Consider the following 15461-nt stretch of genomic DNA (forward strand, 5'->3'; position numbering starts at 1 on the left):
TCTCTCTCGTTCTCTCTCTCTCTCTCTCTCTCTCTCTCTCTCTCTCTCCCTTTCCCTGTCAAATAAATAAATGTAAAATATTTTTTAAAAAGAAATGGAGCTGATGGGCTGGAGAGATGGCTTAGCAGTTAAGCACTTGCCTGTGAAGGCTGAGGACTCTGGTTCGAGGCTTGATTCCCCAGGACCCAGGTTAGCCAGATGCACAAGGGGGCGTACACATCTGGAGTTTGTTTGCACTAGCTGGAGGCCCTGGCGTGCCCATTTTCTCTCCCTCTCTCTCTCTCTCTCTGCCTCTTTCTCTCTGTGTAGCTCTCAAATAAATACTTTAAAAAAAAATGGAGTGGGGGGTAGGGAGGGAATTACCATGGGATATTTTTATTATCATGGAAAATGCTAATAAAAATTTTAAAAAAGAAAAAGAAAATGGAGCTGAGCTGGAAGCCTCCTCCTCTTGATTAGCTGTCAAGCTGCTGTAAATAGCTATGCAGCCTGTTGGGGGAGAAAAGTCATCAATGGTCTTAATCAGCGGTGGAACCCACAAGGCTTATGGCTGCTAGCCTGCCAGGCCAAATGTTCCAACGAACACAACGGCAGCATGTTTGCTGTAGGGGAACAACTGCTCTCTGACTTGGCTTGAGGCCTGCTCCATGGGAGGGAATATGGAAAGGTCTGATACTGAAAATTTAATCAGAAGTCACTGTCCTGGAAAGTCATAAGCCCTAGGGGAGGAATCACTGGCTAAATGGACATGTGGATGTCCACCAAAATGCCCTCTGAATACTTATGTTTATGCCCACATATTGATGGTGCCCTCACTTGTGGTGACCACTGTGGAGAATCAAATGTATCAAAGTACTGAAAAGAAGTAACAGTGGGGTGTCCAGCACTAAGTGAGACGTCTCTGCCACATCCCCCAGGGTGAGGGACCAAGGCAGAAGAGGTGGAGGAAAGAATTTAAGAGTCAAAAGAAAGTGCTGTGTCTTCCAGACACAAAGTGACTGTGGCATTCATGACCTCACAGTGTCGGATGATGTCCACATAAGACCTGCATAATAGGAGGGAAAATAATGACATCAAAATACTTGGAAAGAGGGCTGGAGAGATGGCTTAGCAGTTAAGCGCTTGCCTGTGAAGCCTAAGGACCCCGATTCGAGGCTCGGTTCCCCAGGTCCCACATTAGCCAGATGCACAAGGGGGCGCACGCGTCTGGAGTTCGTTTGCAGAGGCTGGAAGCCCTGGCGCGCCCATTCTCTCTCTCTCTCTGTCTGTCTTTCTCTCTGTGTCTGTCGCTCTCAAATAAATAAATAAAAAATATTAAAAAAAAAACTTAAAAAAATATTTGGAAAGAACAAGGGATTCAGTGAGGGGCAATTGGGGAAGGGGAAAGGGAGTCTGGTGAGAGATTATGATTATGATATGTTGTCTACATAAATAGATGCTGTCAATAAAAAGGTTTTAAAAATGCATGTACACTGTACTGGGAGGCGGCTTAACAGTTAAAGGTACTTGCTTACAAAGCCTTCCAGCCCAGATATGATTCCGCAGTAACCACATAAAACGAGATGCTCAAAGTGGCACATGTGTCCAGAGTTTGTTTATAGCAACAAAAGCCCCAGAATGCCCATCCTCTCTCCCTCCCTCTCTCTCTCTCTCTCTCTCTTTCTCTCTCTCTCTCTCTCACACACACACACACATGCACACACACACACATACACACCCATATGTAAATACAAATATTTAAAGAGATAAAAGCCAGCTGTGGTGGTGCATGCCTTTAATCCCAGCACAGGCAGAAGTAGGAGGCCAGCCTGAGGCTACTGAGACACTACCTAAACCAAATCAAAATTAAATAAATAAAATAAAATAAATAGATAAAATTATGTGTATTGGCCATTTTGAATTTTTCAGAAGTATCTCTTCCCATTTAAAAATATTCAAATTTAAATAGAAAAGTTAAACTCATATTTAAATATGTTCTGATTGTTTTAGAAAGGTTGTTAGAATGTGGGAGTGTTCGTATTTGGCTGTCATGTGTGTGCTTCTCCTGGAGGACCTTTGCACTTTGCTTCTGATGGTTTGAAAAATAACATTTTGTTGTAAAGAGAAACATGTGGATTGGAATGATATGAAACAAAAGCATACCTTAATGAATTACTCTAAGGCCAGCATTTGTGTGACTACTCTTGGGGTGAAGAAATAGGACCCTGTGTCTCTCCAAAAGTCCCTTCCTATGCCCATCACTATCTCTATCCCTCTTTAAAAAAAAATATTTTATTTATTTATTTATTTGAGAGTGACAGACAAAGAGAGAAAGAGGCAGAGAGAGAGAGAAAGAGAGAGAGAGAGAGAGAGAGAGAGAGAGAGAGAGAATAGGTGTGCCAGGGCCTCCAGCCACTGCAAACGATCTCCAGGTACATGAGCCCCCTTGTGCATCTGGCTAACATGAGTTCTGGGAAATGGAACTGAGGTCCTTTGGTTTTGCAAGCAAATGGCTTAACTGCTAAGCCATCTCTCCAGCCCGCATCCCATGACTTTTTTTAAAAAACAAAAAAAAAAAAAACAGCATCTGGGCTGGGCTTGGTGGTGCACATCTTTAATCCCAGCACTTGGGAGACAGAGGTAGGAGGATCACCAAGAGTTCAAGGCCACCCTGAGACTACATAGTGAATTCCAGGTCAGCCTGGGCTAGAGTGAGACCCTACCTTGAAAACAACAACAACAAATAGTTTCTGGGCTAGAGAGATGGCTCTGTGGTTAAAGGTGCTTACTTGCAAAGCCTGACAGCCCAGGGTTCATTTTCATCATCCATAAGCAATCCTTCTATGTTCATTTCCCCCAAGCCCTAGTGAGCACGAGTCTACTTTCTGTCCCTATGGATTCTCTCATTCTTGACATTTCATATCAACTGAATCATACGTACAAAATGTAGCTTTTGTCTCCATCATTTTTGCCCTTTGTATAACTATTCAAAATTCCTCCTTGATACAGCATGTGTTAGTACTTCATTGTTTTTTTTAAAAAAATACATTTTATTTATTTATTTGATACAGAGAAAGAGAGAGGGAGAGAAGGGGCACACCAGAGCCTTCAGCCACTGTAAACAAACTCCAGATGCATGCGTCCCCTTGTGCATCTGGCTTTCGTGTGTCCTGGAGAATCGAACCGGGATCCTTTGGCTTTGCAGACAAACGCCTTAAGTGATGAGCCATTTCTCCAGCCCCCAGTACTTCATTGTTTTGAGGGACAAATACTATTCTACTGTGTATGTAGCCACTTCTTAACATCTTGTTTATCCAGTCATCGATTTCTGGTCACTTGTGTTATTTCTACCTTTTGGCTAGTCTGAACAACATTGCTGCAAACACTTACGTGCAAGTTTTTATGTAAGCATATATTTTGGTTCTCTGGGGTACACACTTGGGCATAGACTTGCCAGATTGCATAGTAACTCCATGGTTAACTCTTTGGGGGACTGCCAAATTGTTTTCCACAGCAGCTGCACCAGTTTATATTCCCACCAGCAACATATAAAGTCCCAATGTCCTTGCCAGCCCTCACTATAGTAGCATGTCTTTTTAAAATTCTAGAATGCTCTCTGATTCATTCTTTTCTGAACAATTGATCTATTAACCAGGCTATTTTACTGTAGACCTCAGCCACAACTTGGGTTTTGCTGAGTATATATTCATGATAATTTTTTTGTTTACTTTTTTGAAGCAGGGTATCACTCTAGCCCAGGCTGACCTGGAACTCATTCTGTAGCCCAGGACAGCCTTGAATTCATGACTATCCTCCTACTTCAGACTCCCAACTAGGCATGTGCCATCATGCCCAGCTCATGATGAATTTTAAAGCGACATTTCTGAAAACTGGCATCTGTACCCAGAAAGTCAATCAGACTGGGTCTGGTGCATTTGGCAAGTTCATAGAAGGTTGAGTATTATTTCATCAAGAGGCACATGAAAGCCAGACCTGGTGGCTCATGCCTGTAATCCCAGAATTTGGAAGACAAGGCAGGGGGATTTCCATAGGTTTAAGACCAGCCTGAACTACCTACTAAGTTCCAGGCAGTCAGAGCCATTTCCTCATGCTTTCATACCTCCCCTCCACAGTGCTGAGGGGAATACAGTATGTCGCAACTGGTTTGAACAGTGATTTGGCAACATTTAATACACAACGCCATGACCACTCTTCTATATGTCTTTAATCATGCACGGGTGCACAATTCTGCTGAATGAATATTTAGGAGTAGAAGATCGAGGTGGACTGATATTTAGTTTTTCAACTTTAATAGTGCCAAAAAGTTTTCCGAAGTGCCACATGTCCCAGTGTTGCAAAAGTGTCCCTTATTGTCATATCCTCATTAGGAGCACTTATTGTTGGCCTCTTGAAATATTAAGAGTTGTATAGTTATGTACAAGTACATTATTGAGATTTTAATTTGCATTTTTTTTATTTCCAATGGATTTATTGATCATTTAGAAATAATCTTTTATGAAACGGCTGTTCGGATTTCTTGCCCTTTTTTTTTTTCTATTGAATTGTCTCTCTCTTTAAAAGTATAGAGCATAAGTGAAAAAAGACATCTTAAGATTGGATGGGTCTGAGAGTGGTGTTGTGTGCCTGTGCCTTGCCCTGGGGAGGTGGGGGCAGAAGGCTTAAGATGAGTTTGAAATCAGGCTGGGCTACAGGAGGGCTTGACTCACTCCTCACACACACACCCTTTTTTTTTCTTTTTTTGTTTTCCGAGGTAGGGTCTCACTTTAGCTCAGGCTGACCTGGAATTAGACTCAGGGTAGCCTTGAACTCACGTTGATCCTCCTACCTCTGCCTCCAGAGTGCTGGGATTAAAGGTGTGTGCCACTGCGCCCAACATTCCCACTTTTTATTTTTTTAAGACTGGGTGGCTATTTCCTACTGGTAAAAATGCTAATTTCTGGCATTGAGAGATTGCTCCATGGTTAAGGCGCTAGCCTTCAATGCCTAATGACCAAGGTTTGACTTCCCAGTACCCATGTAAAGCCAGATTCACAAAGTGGTGCATGTATCTGGAGTTTGTTTGTAGTGGCAGGAGTTCCTGGCACATCCAATCTCGTTCTCTCTCAAGCTCTCTCTCTCTCCCCCCACCCTTCCATCCCTCCTTGCAAATAAGCAAATTAAAATGGTAATTTCTGGGCTGGAGAGATGGCTTAGTTTAAGATGCTTGCCTACCAAGCCAAAGGACCCAGGTTCGATTCCCCAGGACACCTAAGCCAGATGCGTAAGATGGCACATGCATCTGGAGTTCATTTGTAGTGCCTGGAGGCCCTGGTGCACTCTCTCTCTCTCTTTTTCTATCTCTGTCAAATAAATAAAAAAAATTAATAATGCTAATTTCTGGATGATGCAATTAAGAGTGATTAGATTTCCTTCCTTGAGCTTTTCTGCACTTTCTAATTTCCCATAATGATTATGCATTATTTTCAGAATGTTAAGCTTTGTACAGTTCTACTTAATAAATGCAATGGCTTTTGAAAAAGGCACAGTCTAGGGAATAAAGTTTGAATGGTGAACTGTTAAATTTCTGGGATATTTGGATGATTTATGGGAGTGATTCTCAAGCTATTACAAGGTGTTCTACAGTTAAAAATGACTAATAGTGGCCTTTTACAGTTTGAAGGTTTTATTTATTTTGTTTAATGACTGAGAATCAAATTTAAAACATCCAGTTATCAACATATGTACAGGCCAATGAATTATTAATATCTTTCAAGTTGGATACAGCAAAAATAAAAGCTATGGGGGAAGTTTGGGCAATAATTATAACAGTAATGCTCTTATAACCAGGAAAATTTTTGTTTTCATTTCCATCAGAATTCATTTTTAATATTTTCAGTTATTATTTATTTGCAAGGAGGAAAGGAGACTGCATGTGCCAGGAATTCCTACAAGTACAAATAAACTTCAGATTCACGCACCACTTTGTGAATCTGGTTTTATACCGATACTGGGTGTGTTGCTTTGAGTCAGATGTCGCCATAAACTTAGGTGTTCTGGATGCTAGGTTCCCTAGCTGATGACAATTGGAAATTAATGCTTCCTGGAGGCAGTGTATTGTTGGGGGAAGGCTTATGGGTGTTATAGCCACTTTCCCCATGCCAGTGTTTGGCACACTCTCCTGTTGCTATGGTCCACCTTATGTGGGCCAGGGGGTGATGTCCACCCTCTGCTCATGTCATCATTTTCCCTTCCATTGTGAAGCTGCCCCCTCAAGCCTGAAAGCCAAAATAAACCTCTTTTTAGCCAGCAGCTCTTGGTTGGGTGATTTCTACCAGCAATGTGAACCTGACTGCCACACTGGGGAATAGAACACTGGCCTGCAGGCTTTGAAATCAAGTGCTTTTAACCACTGAGCCATTTATTTTCCCAGCCCTTGAGTGGGTTGCTTTAAAGTGAGTATCAACTTCCCTCTTAGAATGGCCTTTGCAGTATCCGTAAAGTTCTGTAAGTTGAGTGTTCACTTTCATTTGATTCAAGGAATTTTCCAAATTCCTTCCATGACCCACCATTCATTCAGAAGTGTAATATTCAATACCTGTGGACTTATAAAGCTTCTGTAATTTCCTTTGCAATTGGCTTCTAGTTGTATTCCATTATGGTCTAATAAGATATAAGAAATTATTTCATTTTTCTGTTTTGTAGGGACTTTGTTTCGGATGTTAAGTGTGAACTAGTAGAGAGAATTCTATGGGTTAGCAAGGAAAACATGTACTTCTCAGCTGTTGGATGTAATATTCCGCAGCTATCTCTTGTGTCTGTGTGATCTACAGTGCTCTGAAGAGTCTTTGTTGTCTTTTTTGTATATATGATCCATGTACTGATGATAGTGAGGCATTGAAGTCACACTTGATTCTTGAATCTGCATCTATCTATCCCTTTATTTTACACTGTATTTGTTTTATGAAATTGTATACACTAATGCTTAGTGCATATATATTTACAGTTATTAAATTTTCTCCTTCTTTGAGACAAAGTCTTATGCAACCCAAGCTGGCCTCAAACATGCTATGTGACCAAAGATTATCTTGAACTTCTGATCCTTCTGACTCCATCTCCTCGGTGGGATTATAGGTATGAGCCCAGCAGCACAGTTTTATGCAGTGCTTGGGATCAAAGCCATGAAGGCTTGGTATGTTAGGCAAGTAATCTACCACCTGAGCTACATTCCCAGCCACTATCATAACATCTTCTTGATGTGTTGTTCCCTTTACTAACAAGAGGGGACTTCTTTATCTCTCTGAGCAATGTGGGCATGAAGACTACTGGTAGACCTGAGGCTAGCTGCTGCTGATGGCTTTTAGCCTCTGTTTGCTGGGTGTCCGTTTCCATCCTCTTGTTATCAGCCTGTGTGGAACTTTGCCTTCATCTACAAAGAAGGAAATCACAGTATTTTCAAGAAATGGATGGAACTAGAGATCTTCATGTTAAGAAAAACAAGCCAGATTAAGAAAGACAATGATCTCACAGGTTTTTTTTTTTCTCCCTAGTATTTGTATCATTGGCCTTTTGCTTCTTCTTGAGCTTGATCCCTAGAATACAGGTGAAATTGCTAGTCACAGTGATGCGTGCCTGGAATCCCGGTACTAGGGAGGCAGAGACGGTAGGAGCCCCAGAACTCCTCGGCCTCAGGTGTGAACTCCAGCCGATGTGATATCTCTTTGTTTTTGAATAATTTTATAGTTCACGTCTCAGTGCTGAATAATATTCCATTTTCTGGATCTATCACAGTTTAATTACCTGTTAAAGGTCATCTTGTTTGCTTCTGACTTGTAGCAGTTATGAATAAAATTGACATAGCTGGGCATGGTAGCACACACCTTTAATCCCAGCACTTGCGAGGCAGAGGTAGAAGGATCACTGTGAATCTGAGGCCACTCTGAGACTACACAGTGGATTCTGGGTCAGCCTGGGCTAGAGTGAGACCCTACCTTGAGAAAAGCAAACAAAAACATTGGCATAAATCTAGAATTTGAAGTAGCTTCAATTTGCACAGCTGTATACTCCTCTCCAATAGAACTCTGCTTCCCTGTGCTCACTGAGCATGCATCCACTGAAGAACCAACCTTCAGCCCATCTCAACAAGTGGGAAGACGCTCCGTGAGGTGGATCTAAGGCTGGTCGGTTCAAGAGCGCATCCAGAGGCAGGTTGAAAGGCAAGGATATTGAACATTCTGTCTGAGCATAGCTTGAAGTCAGTAGGAAAGGGATAAGTCATGGGAAGGCAGATACACTGGGAGAAAAATGTAGATATCAATAGAATAGACATTCTTGAAAGTAAAATTAGAAGAGAGGGCTGGGAAGATGGCTTAAGCGGTTAAGGCATTTGACTGCGAAGCCTAAGGACCCCGGTTCGATTCCCTAGGACTCAAGTAAGCCAGATGTACAAGGGGAGCATGTATCTGGAGTTCATTTGCATTGGCTTAAGGTCCTAGTGTGCCTCTTTCTACCTGCCTCCTCTTCTCACTCTCAAATAAATTAATTAAATTAATTAAATTAAAATTAGCAGAGAAACTAGGAAATTGCTATCAAAGACCAAAGAGAGAGGGAAAGAAGGTTAAGATGTGTCAAAGAGCTTAAGGTTGGAGGACTATGAAATGAAGGGGAAAACTAACCACAAATCACTGGACTGGGTTTAGGAACTTGAGGCGAGTGCTGGGTGCTGGACATTTTATATACTTAGATATTGTAGAGAACAGCATGTGTTATGTGCCCAGACTTATAGCAACCTTTAAGAGCATAGCCAGGAGGCCAACAGGTATGAATGTTTTTGTTGTGGCATATGTCTATACTCTGAGACACCAGCTCTGCCTCTGGCTGAAGAGGCACCAATATCTGGTGGGAGAGACAGCACTCAAAATTAAGAATATGGCTAGAAACTAGCCACGAACCCTACCCTATATTTTGGGAAATTCAGAGTCTGTCTCATCTGGTTGCATCAAAAATACATCCAGGGTCCCCTTATTTAGGCCCTGAATTTAGAATAGAATTATTATTTGATAGGACACTTTAGAATTCAGGATTCAGGGGAAAGTGCACAGATTGGTGTATTGTTGTCCTGGACGATGAACTTAGATGGATGCTAGGCAGGCAAGCATGTACTGCCACTGAGAGACATTCCAGACCCTATTTTTAAAAAATTATTTATTTATTTATTTGAGAGCGACAGACACAGAGAGAAAGACAGATAGAGGGAGAGAGAGAGAATGGGCGCACCAGGGCTTCCAGCCTCTGCAAACGAACTCCAGACGCGTGCGCCCCCTTGTGCATCTGGCTAACGTGGGACCTGGGGAACCGAGCCTTGAACCGGGGTCCTTAGGCTTCACAGGCAAGCGCTTAACCGCTAAACCAACTCTCCAGCCCTCCAGACCCTATTTTATCTTGAGTTTGAGACAAGGGCTCACTAAATTGCCCAACTGAGCCTTGAAATTACTCTGTAGCATAGGCAAGCTTCAAACTGCTGATTCCTGCCTCCACCTCCCAAGTGCTGGGATTACAGGCATCCCCTACCCCCAAGTACAGTATTACAGAAATGCATCACCACACCGGGATCTTTTATTTTTGACACTTGGAAATTCTTAGGTAACACTTTTTCACACCTTCTCACTGCTGGGACAAACACCCAAGCAGAAGCAGCTCATGAGAGGAAAGAGTTTAATCCAGGCTTCCACCTTCCAGGGGAAGCTCGGTCAGGACAGCGAGGCTGGCCCACTCAAAGTGTGTCCTTAGCCGAGAGACAGAGGAGCAGCCAGAGCTCAAGGTGGCTCAGAACACACCTGACGGCTGCACTCAAGGTCCCCTGCCAAGACACTCCTCCTCCAGCAGGGCTCAGCCTGTTGGAGACTTAAGTAGGAAACTTAATGTGCTACTTTGAATGTGATCATGCAAATGTATGGCCCCTTGGACTCAGGCGTCTTACTAAAATTAAGCTTGTATCTTGGGTCTCTAGCTGCCCAGCTGCAGGAGGCGTCTGTCACTGGGGGCAAATCTTAGAATCCAGCACTAAGGTATGTTAATCGGTGGATCTAAATTGTAGCCCAGTGGTGTGAAGAGAGCAGTTTGTGCTCCATCGGTTCATGCTTGTTTTTGGCTTTTGGCGATGTCTCTCTGTTTGAATCTTTAATGGGGCCCTTGGGGTCCAGGAAAGTCCTTAAACCCCAAACCCTAGGCTTATTTTTAATTTTTAACAAAAAATGAATAAAACAAGACTGAGAAGGATAATTATTAAAATTATCATATTTATTGAGGGAAGTACAGAGTCAAGGAAAGGCTAGAGATCCTACATGGGTGGCCTAGGAAAACCATGGAAAGAAAAGAGAGAAAAGAAAGTTCAAGGAGCTCCTGCCCTGAGGGGAACTGGGGTTAGGGGCAGGATAAAGAACTCACGTGGAAAGTAAGGGCTAGGGGCCCCTTCCCTTAGCACAACCCGGTTGGGCCTGGGTTGAACTGGCCCAGGTCCAGCTTTGGGAAAAACTCAGACACAGCTGGAAGATCAGAAGTGGTCAGAGAGCCTGCCTTTCCCTTGCAAAGGTATGTATGTATGTATGTATGTATGTATGTATGTATGTATGTATGTATGTATGTATGTATGTATGTATGTATTATTTACTTAATTTATTGGTTGTTCAAGGTAGGGGGGTCACGGCACTTGGGGGGGGCCCAGCACCAAGACCTCTCTCCGCGCCTGCAATGCCGGCGCGTGGCCGGGAGAGGGCGCATGGAGCCAGGCACGCCGGATCCAGCGCATGCTCCCGGCTCGGCCGGCGTCACGCTCCAGTCCGTGGGGACGGAAATCCACTCGTCCGCCTTTTCCGACTGACCCGGCGGGAGCCCTTGGAGGGCTTTTTCCTAGACGCCGCGGCCGCGCGAAACGGCGGCTGCCCGCAAAGCCCGGAGAGCCCGGATGACGCGGATCGGGCGCGCCCCGGGACATGCGCAGAGGCGGCGTCGGCAGGCGCTGCGTCTCGGGCCCGGAAGGACGGCGGGCTTGCTGCGGGCTGGGGGCTGCCTCACTCCCGGGTCATGTCGGCCCAGGGCGACTGCGAGTTCCTGGTGCAGCGCGCCCGCGAGTTGGTGCCCCAGGACCTGTGGGCAGCCAAGGCCTGGCTCATCACCGCCCGCAGCCTCTACCCGGCCGACTTCAACATCCAGGTGAGGTCAGGCCCCGGGGCGGACGCTGCACCCCGAGCAGCCCGCGTGGTTTTGGCCACGGTTCGGCTGCTCCCCCCCCACCCCGCTGCCTGCTGGACTGGTCACTCGGTCCCCCCACGCCTCTCCTGCCCAGGGCCCTGATGCACCATTTAGATGCCCTCTACAGCATCGCCGCTACGCCAGGGCCGCCCGCCTGCTCGGTGACCACGGCGGCAGCCCGTTTGCCCAGCGCCCGCTACTTTGCAGACTTGATCCCGGGAGCCCTGCGGAGGGAGGGAGGGAGGGAGTCCGGCAGCGAGCTGCCGAGCTCGGGAAGGTGCTGTGGGCTGGCCCCCGTGCCGCCAGGTGATGCTCTGGCGCGTGGCAGGTACTCGCCGTGGGATGCTGGAGGGGAGCCTGGAGCTCGAGCAACCCCGGGTGGGCAGGTGAGCTGACCTGTTCCTGTCGTTGCAGTATGAGATGTACACCATCGAGCGGAACGCAGAGCGGACCGCCACCGCTGGAAGGCTGCTGTATGACATGTGAGTGACATCCTCCACTCGGTACAGGTGGGGGGGGGGAGGGGGAGCGTTTGTTTCTGTCTGTGAAGCCATCTGCATCCCTGGGTACTGATGAAGCTAGGCTAGGCTTTCCCTATTTGCCGACACGCCTTCGGCCTTGATACATTTTTATCTTCTCAACATTTGGATCCAGTGCTTTTTTTTTTTTTTTTTTTTAAATTTTGGACATCAATGTGTTTGTTGCATTCAGCTTGGTAGCGAATAAGTAGGGAAAGCCTCTCCTCGGTCATCCGGAGTTAAATGTGGTGTGCATCTATACATAGTAAGTGTAAATATGTTTGGGCGGAAATGACAAAAATGAGGCCACACTACTTTTACTCTGCAGCTCGCTTTTGTCAGACCCTGATGGCCTTTTCCACGTCACTGTGTAGAGGTAGTGGTCTTCTTCATGACTGTAGAGCTCTTCTTGGCTAGTCCCTTCTCGGTGGACACTTACGTATTTCCAGTTATGTTAGGTGACTCTTGGAACGTCAGTAGTTCAGTATCCATATTTTGCTGTTTTTCTCTTAAGATACATGTTTTCATAGCTGAAGGGTATATGCACTTAAATTTCTCATTCACTCTCAAAATAATCTAAAATTCCTGTTTCCACAAGTGTCATACCCACACTCTCACCAGCGTTGATGTTATTAGATTTTATTTTATTTTTTCTTATTTGAGCAAAAGTCTCCCTGTCTTGGTCAGGTTACTGTTGAGCTCATGAGCTAATATGATCCCGTGTAGATGGGACACGTCCTTTGCCACCATACCATGCCTAGCTTATCAGCTTCTTTTTTTTTTTTTCCGCCAGTGTGACAAGGAAAAAATGATATCTTGCTATATATGTTGTTTTTATATTTTATTTATTTATTTATTTGAGAGCAACAGACAGACAGAGAATGGGCGTGCAAGGGCCTCCAGCCACTGCAAACAAACTCCAGATACATGTGCCTTATCAGGCTTACACAGGTCCCGGGGAATTAAACCTTGAACCCAGGTCCTTAGGCTTTACAGGCAAGAGCTAAACCGCTAAGCCATCTCTCCAGCCTGCTATATATGTTTTTAAATGTGTGCATACTATCCTAAATGTACTGTATACGATATATACTAGTAACAACATTGAATACCGTTGCAGCTCTTCTCTGGCTATTTGTGTGCTGGATTTGTGTTTTCTTTTTATCTTTTGGATGATATATTACTTTTCTCATTGCTCTCACCAAGTACCTGATAAAAAGCCACTTCAGGAAGAGTTTATTTTGATTCAGTGAAGGTGTGGCTGCAGGGATGTGAGGTGAGTTGTCGTGTTACATCCACAGTCAGGGAGCAGAGAGGTGACTGTTGGTGTGCAGCTGTTTTCTCCTTTTTCCTTCTCTTTCTGTGGTCTAGCACTCTAGCCCATGCTTCCCACAGTCAGGGTGAATCTTCCCTCCTTAGCTAAACCTCTCTGGCTGGGCGTGGTGCCACAGACCTTTAATCCCAGCACTCAGGAGGCAGAGGGAGGAGGGTCACTGTGAATTTGAGGCCATCCTGAGGCTACCTAGTGAATTCCAGATCAGGCTGGGCTAGAGTGAAACACTTCCTCAAAAAAAAAACAACAACAACAAAAAGACACTTCTCTGGAAAAGCTGTCTAGATGCACCTAGAGTTGTGTTTCCTGGTGATTCCAAATCCAGTCAAGTAGACAATGCAGATGAACCATCACAAAAAGCTTGTTTTATTTGTTGAGTTTTGAGGAGTTCACATGTTAGGGCTGTTTTTTCACTTACAAAAATATCTAAAGAGGGCTGGAGAGATGGCTTAGCAGTTAAAGTGTTTGCCTGCAAGGCCAAAGAACCTAGGTTCAATTCCCCAGGACCCACATTAGCCAGATGCACAAGGGGGAGCATGCATCTGGAGTTCCTTTGCAGTGGCTGGAGGCCCTGGTGCACCCATTCTCTCTCTTTCTCTGTCAAATAAATAAATTAATTAAAATAAAATAAATGAAATATCTAAAGACTTATGTGTATTCTTCTCACCTCATCAGTTATTTTTTATGTATTTATTTTGCTTTTTCTGGTATATCTAAGAGCATCCACCTAAAGATATGTGATTTTATTTAAATTCTAGTATAATTTTCCAAGGATCTGAAATTTTAATTTAATACATTCATTTAAAAAACAGGTTTGTAAGTTTCCCAGACCAGCCAGTGGTGTGGAGAGAAATCAGTGTCATCACATCGGCATTAAGGAATGACTCACAGGATAAGCACACCCAGTTTTTAAGAAGTAAGTATGGAGTGATACCCTGATAGGGTATAAATTGCCATTTCTGGAATGCCAAATCATTTATAGCAATTTTACTAAGAAGTTACACCTGTGATGGATGGGTGTGTGTGTATATATATATGTTTGATTCATTCTTTTTTAAAAATATTCTTTATTTACATGAGAGAGAGAGGAAGTGAGTACAGGCAAGCTAGGGCCTCGCTGCAAATGAACTTCAGACCTATGTGCTACTTTGTGGGTCTGGCTTTACATGGGTACCAGGAAGTCAAACCCAAGCTGGCAGGCTTTGCAAGCATTTTTAACTGCTGAGCCAGCTCCTCTTCCACCACGTTTGGTTCTCTGCAACTGAAATCTGTAATAATATCCCTTGGCCCCTTGCACATTTACTTAGAACCCTTTAAGATTCCTTAAAAGATGTGGACCTGTCAGTGACATCAGAAAATTGAATGCATTTATGACACATTTCATAGTAACCAGAAAACATGTAGATCTACCAGATCTCTACAAAACAACAGAGAAACTTTTCCTAATTTGTGGTCCTTCTCTTTAAGCTTTTGTGTTGGTTGCTGTAGCCAATCAGAGAGAATCAAGTTCTGACTAAATCAGAAAGTAGATGGTTGAGATCCTTTCAGCTGGGGCAAGTGCTCCGCGGTATCTCAGCAGGCAGGACCGTGGCGCTTGCTCTCACACAGCGTAGCCCTGGAGCCCTTAGGCCTCCGTGTGCTTTATGATTAGCCTGCAGTCACCGCGCACCACCTAGTCTAGAATCGGAAGACGGCCTGTCATGGGTGAAACCTGACCACGGTGATGGCCGACTGCTTTGTACATGAAATGTGCCATACTTAAGATGTTCAGGTCAGTATTTTCTTAGTGAAAGAACTTTCAGGATTGGGGAGATGGCTCACTGATTACAGTCGCTTGCTTACAAAGCCTGCTGGCCCAGGTTTGGTTCCCCCAGTACCCACATTAAGATAGATGCACACAGTGGCACATAGGTCTGGAGTTTGTTTACAGTGGCGAGAGGTCCTGGCATGGCATGCCCATACTCCCTCTCAAGTAAATAAGTAAATACGATGATCTTAAAAAAAAAAAAAAAAAAACAAAACTTAAAGGTGGAATGTGTTGTTGACAGGCTTGTTCGAAACTCTGCCGGGTCGGGTCCAGTGCGAGATGTTACTGAAGGTCACGGAGCAGTGCTTCAACACGCTCGAGCGCTCCGAGATGCTGCTGCTGCTCCTGAGGCGCTTCCCCGAGACGGTGGTCCAGCACGGGGTGGGTCGAGTCGCCCTTCCCTCGGAGAGAACAGAACCGCTTGTCAGTAGCCGAGTCAGTGTTGATGAGGAGCGTGTGTTACAACCAACGTTCTCAGGAACTGTCAGTTAAGCAAAAAAAGCTGTGGAATCACACACAATAGGAGAAGGCTCATCAGCGTAAGGAAACAGTCATCCGGATGCGGTGGTATTGCTTTGCA

At 44.6% G+C, this 15461-nt stretch overlaps 1 protein-coding gene across 3 annotated transcripts in view; it reads left to right on the forward strand.

Annotated features, from left to right (window-relative positions):
- The first annotated feature begins 11020 nt into the window (after nucleotides 1-11020).
- Ints10 (integrator complex subunit 10) overlaps nucleotides 11021-15461 on the forward strand; it is a 34089-nt gene continuing 29648 nt past the window's right edge. For 2 of the 3 annotated variants that reach the window (XM_012951477.2, XM_045130941.1), the window contains exons 1-4: nucleotides 11022-11187; nucleotides 11641-11708; nucleotides 13887-13990; nucleotides 15123-15262. In XM_012951477.2, coding sequence (XP_012806931.1) covers nucleotides 11059-11187; nucleotides 11641-11708; nucleotides 13887-13990; nucleotides 15123-15262 — 441 coding nt within the window. In that variant the 5' untranslated portion in view covers nucleotides 11022-11058. Of the gene's footprint in view, nucleotides 11188-11640; nucleotides 11709-13886; nucleotides 13991-15122; nucleotides 15263-15461 lie in introns of all 3 variants that reach the window. The other variant, XM_045130939.1, reaches the window with a different exon arrangement.

This window comes from Jaculus jaculus, chromosome 12 (genome assembly GCF_020740685.1).
Source record: "Jaculus jaculus isolate mJacJac1 chromosome 12, mJacJac1.mat.Y.cur, whole genome shotgun sequence".
Lineage (NCBI taxonomy): Eukaryota > Metazoa > Chordata > Mammalia > Rodentia > Dipodidae > Jaculus > Jaculus jaculus.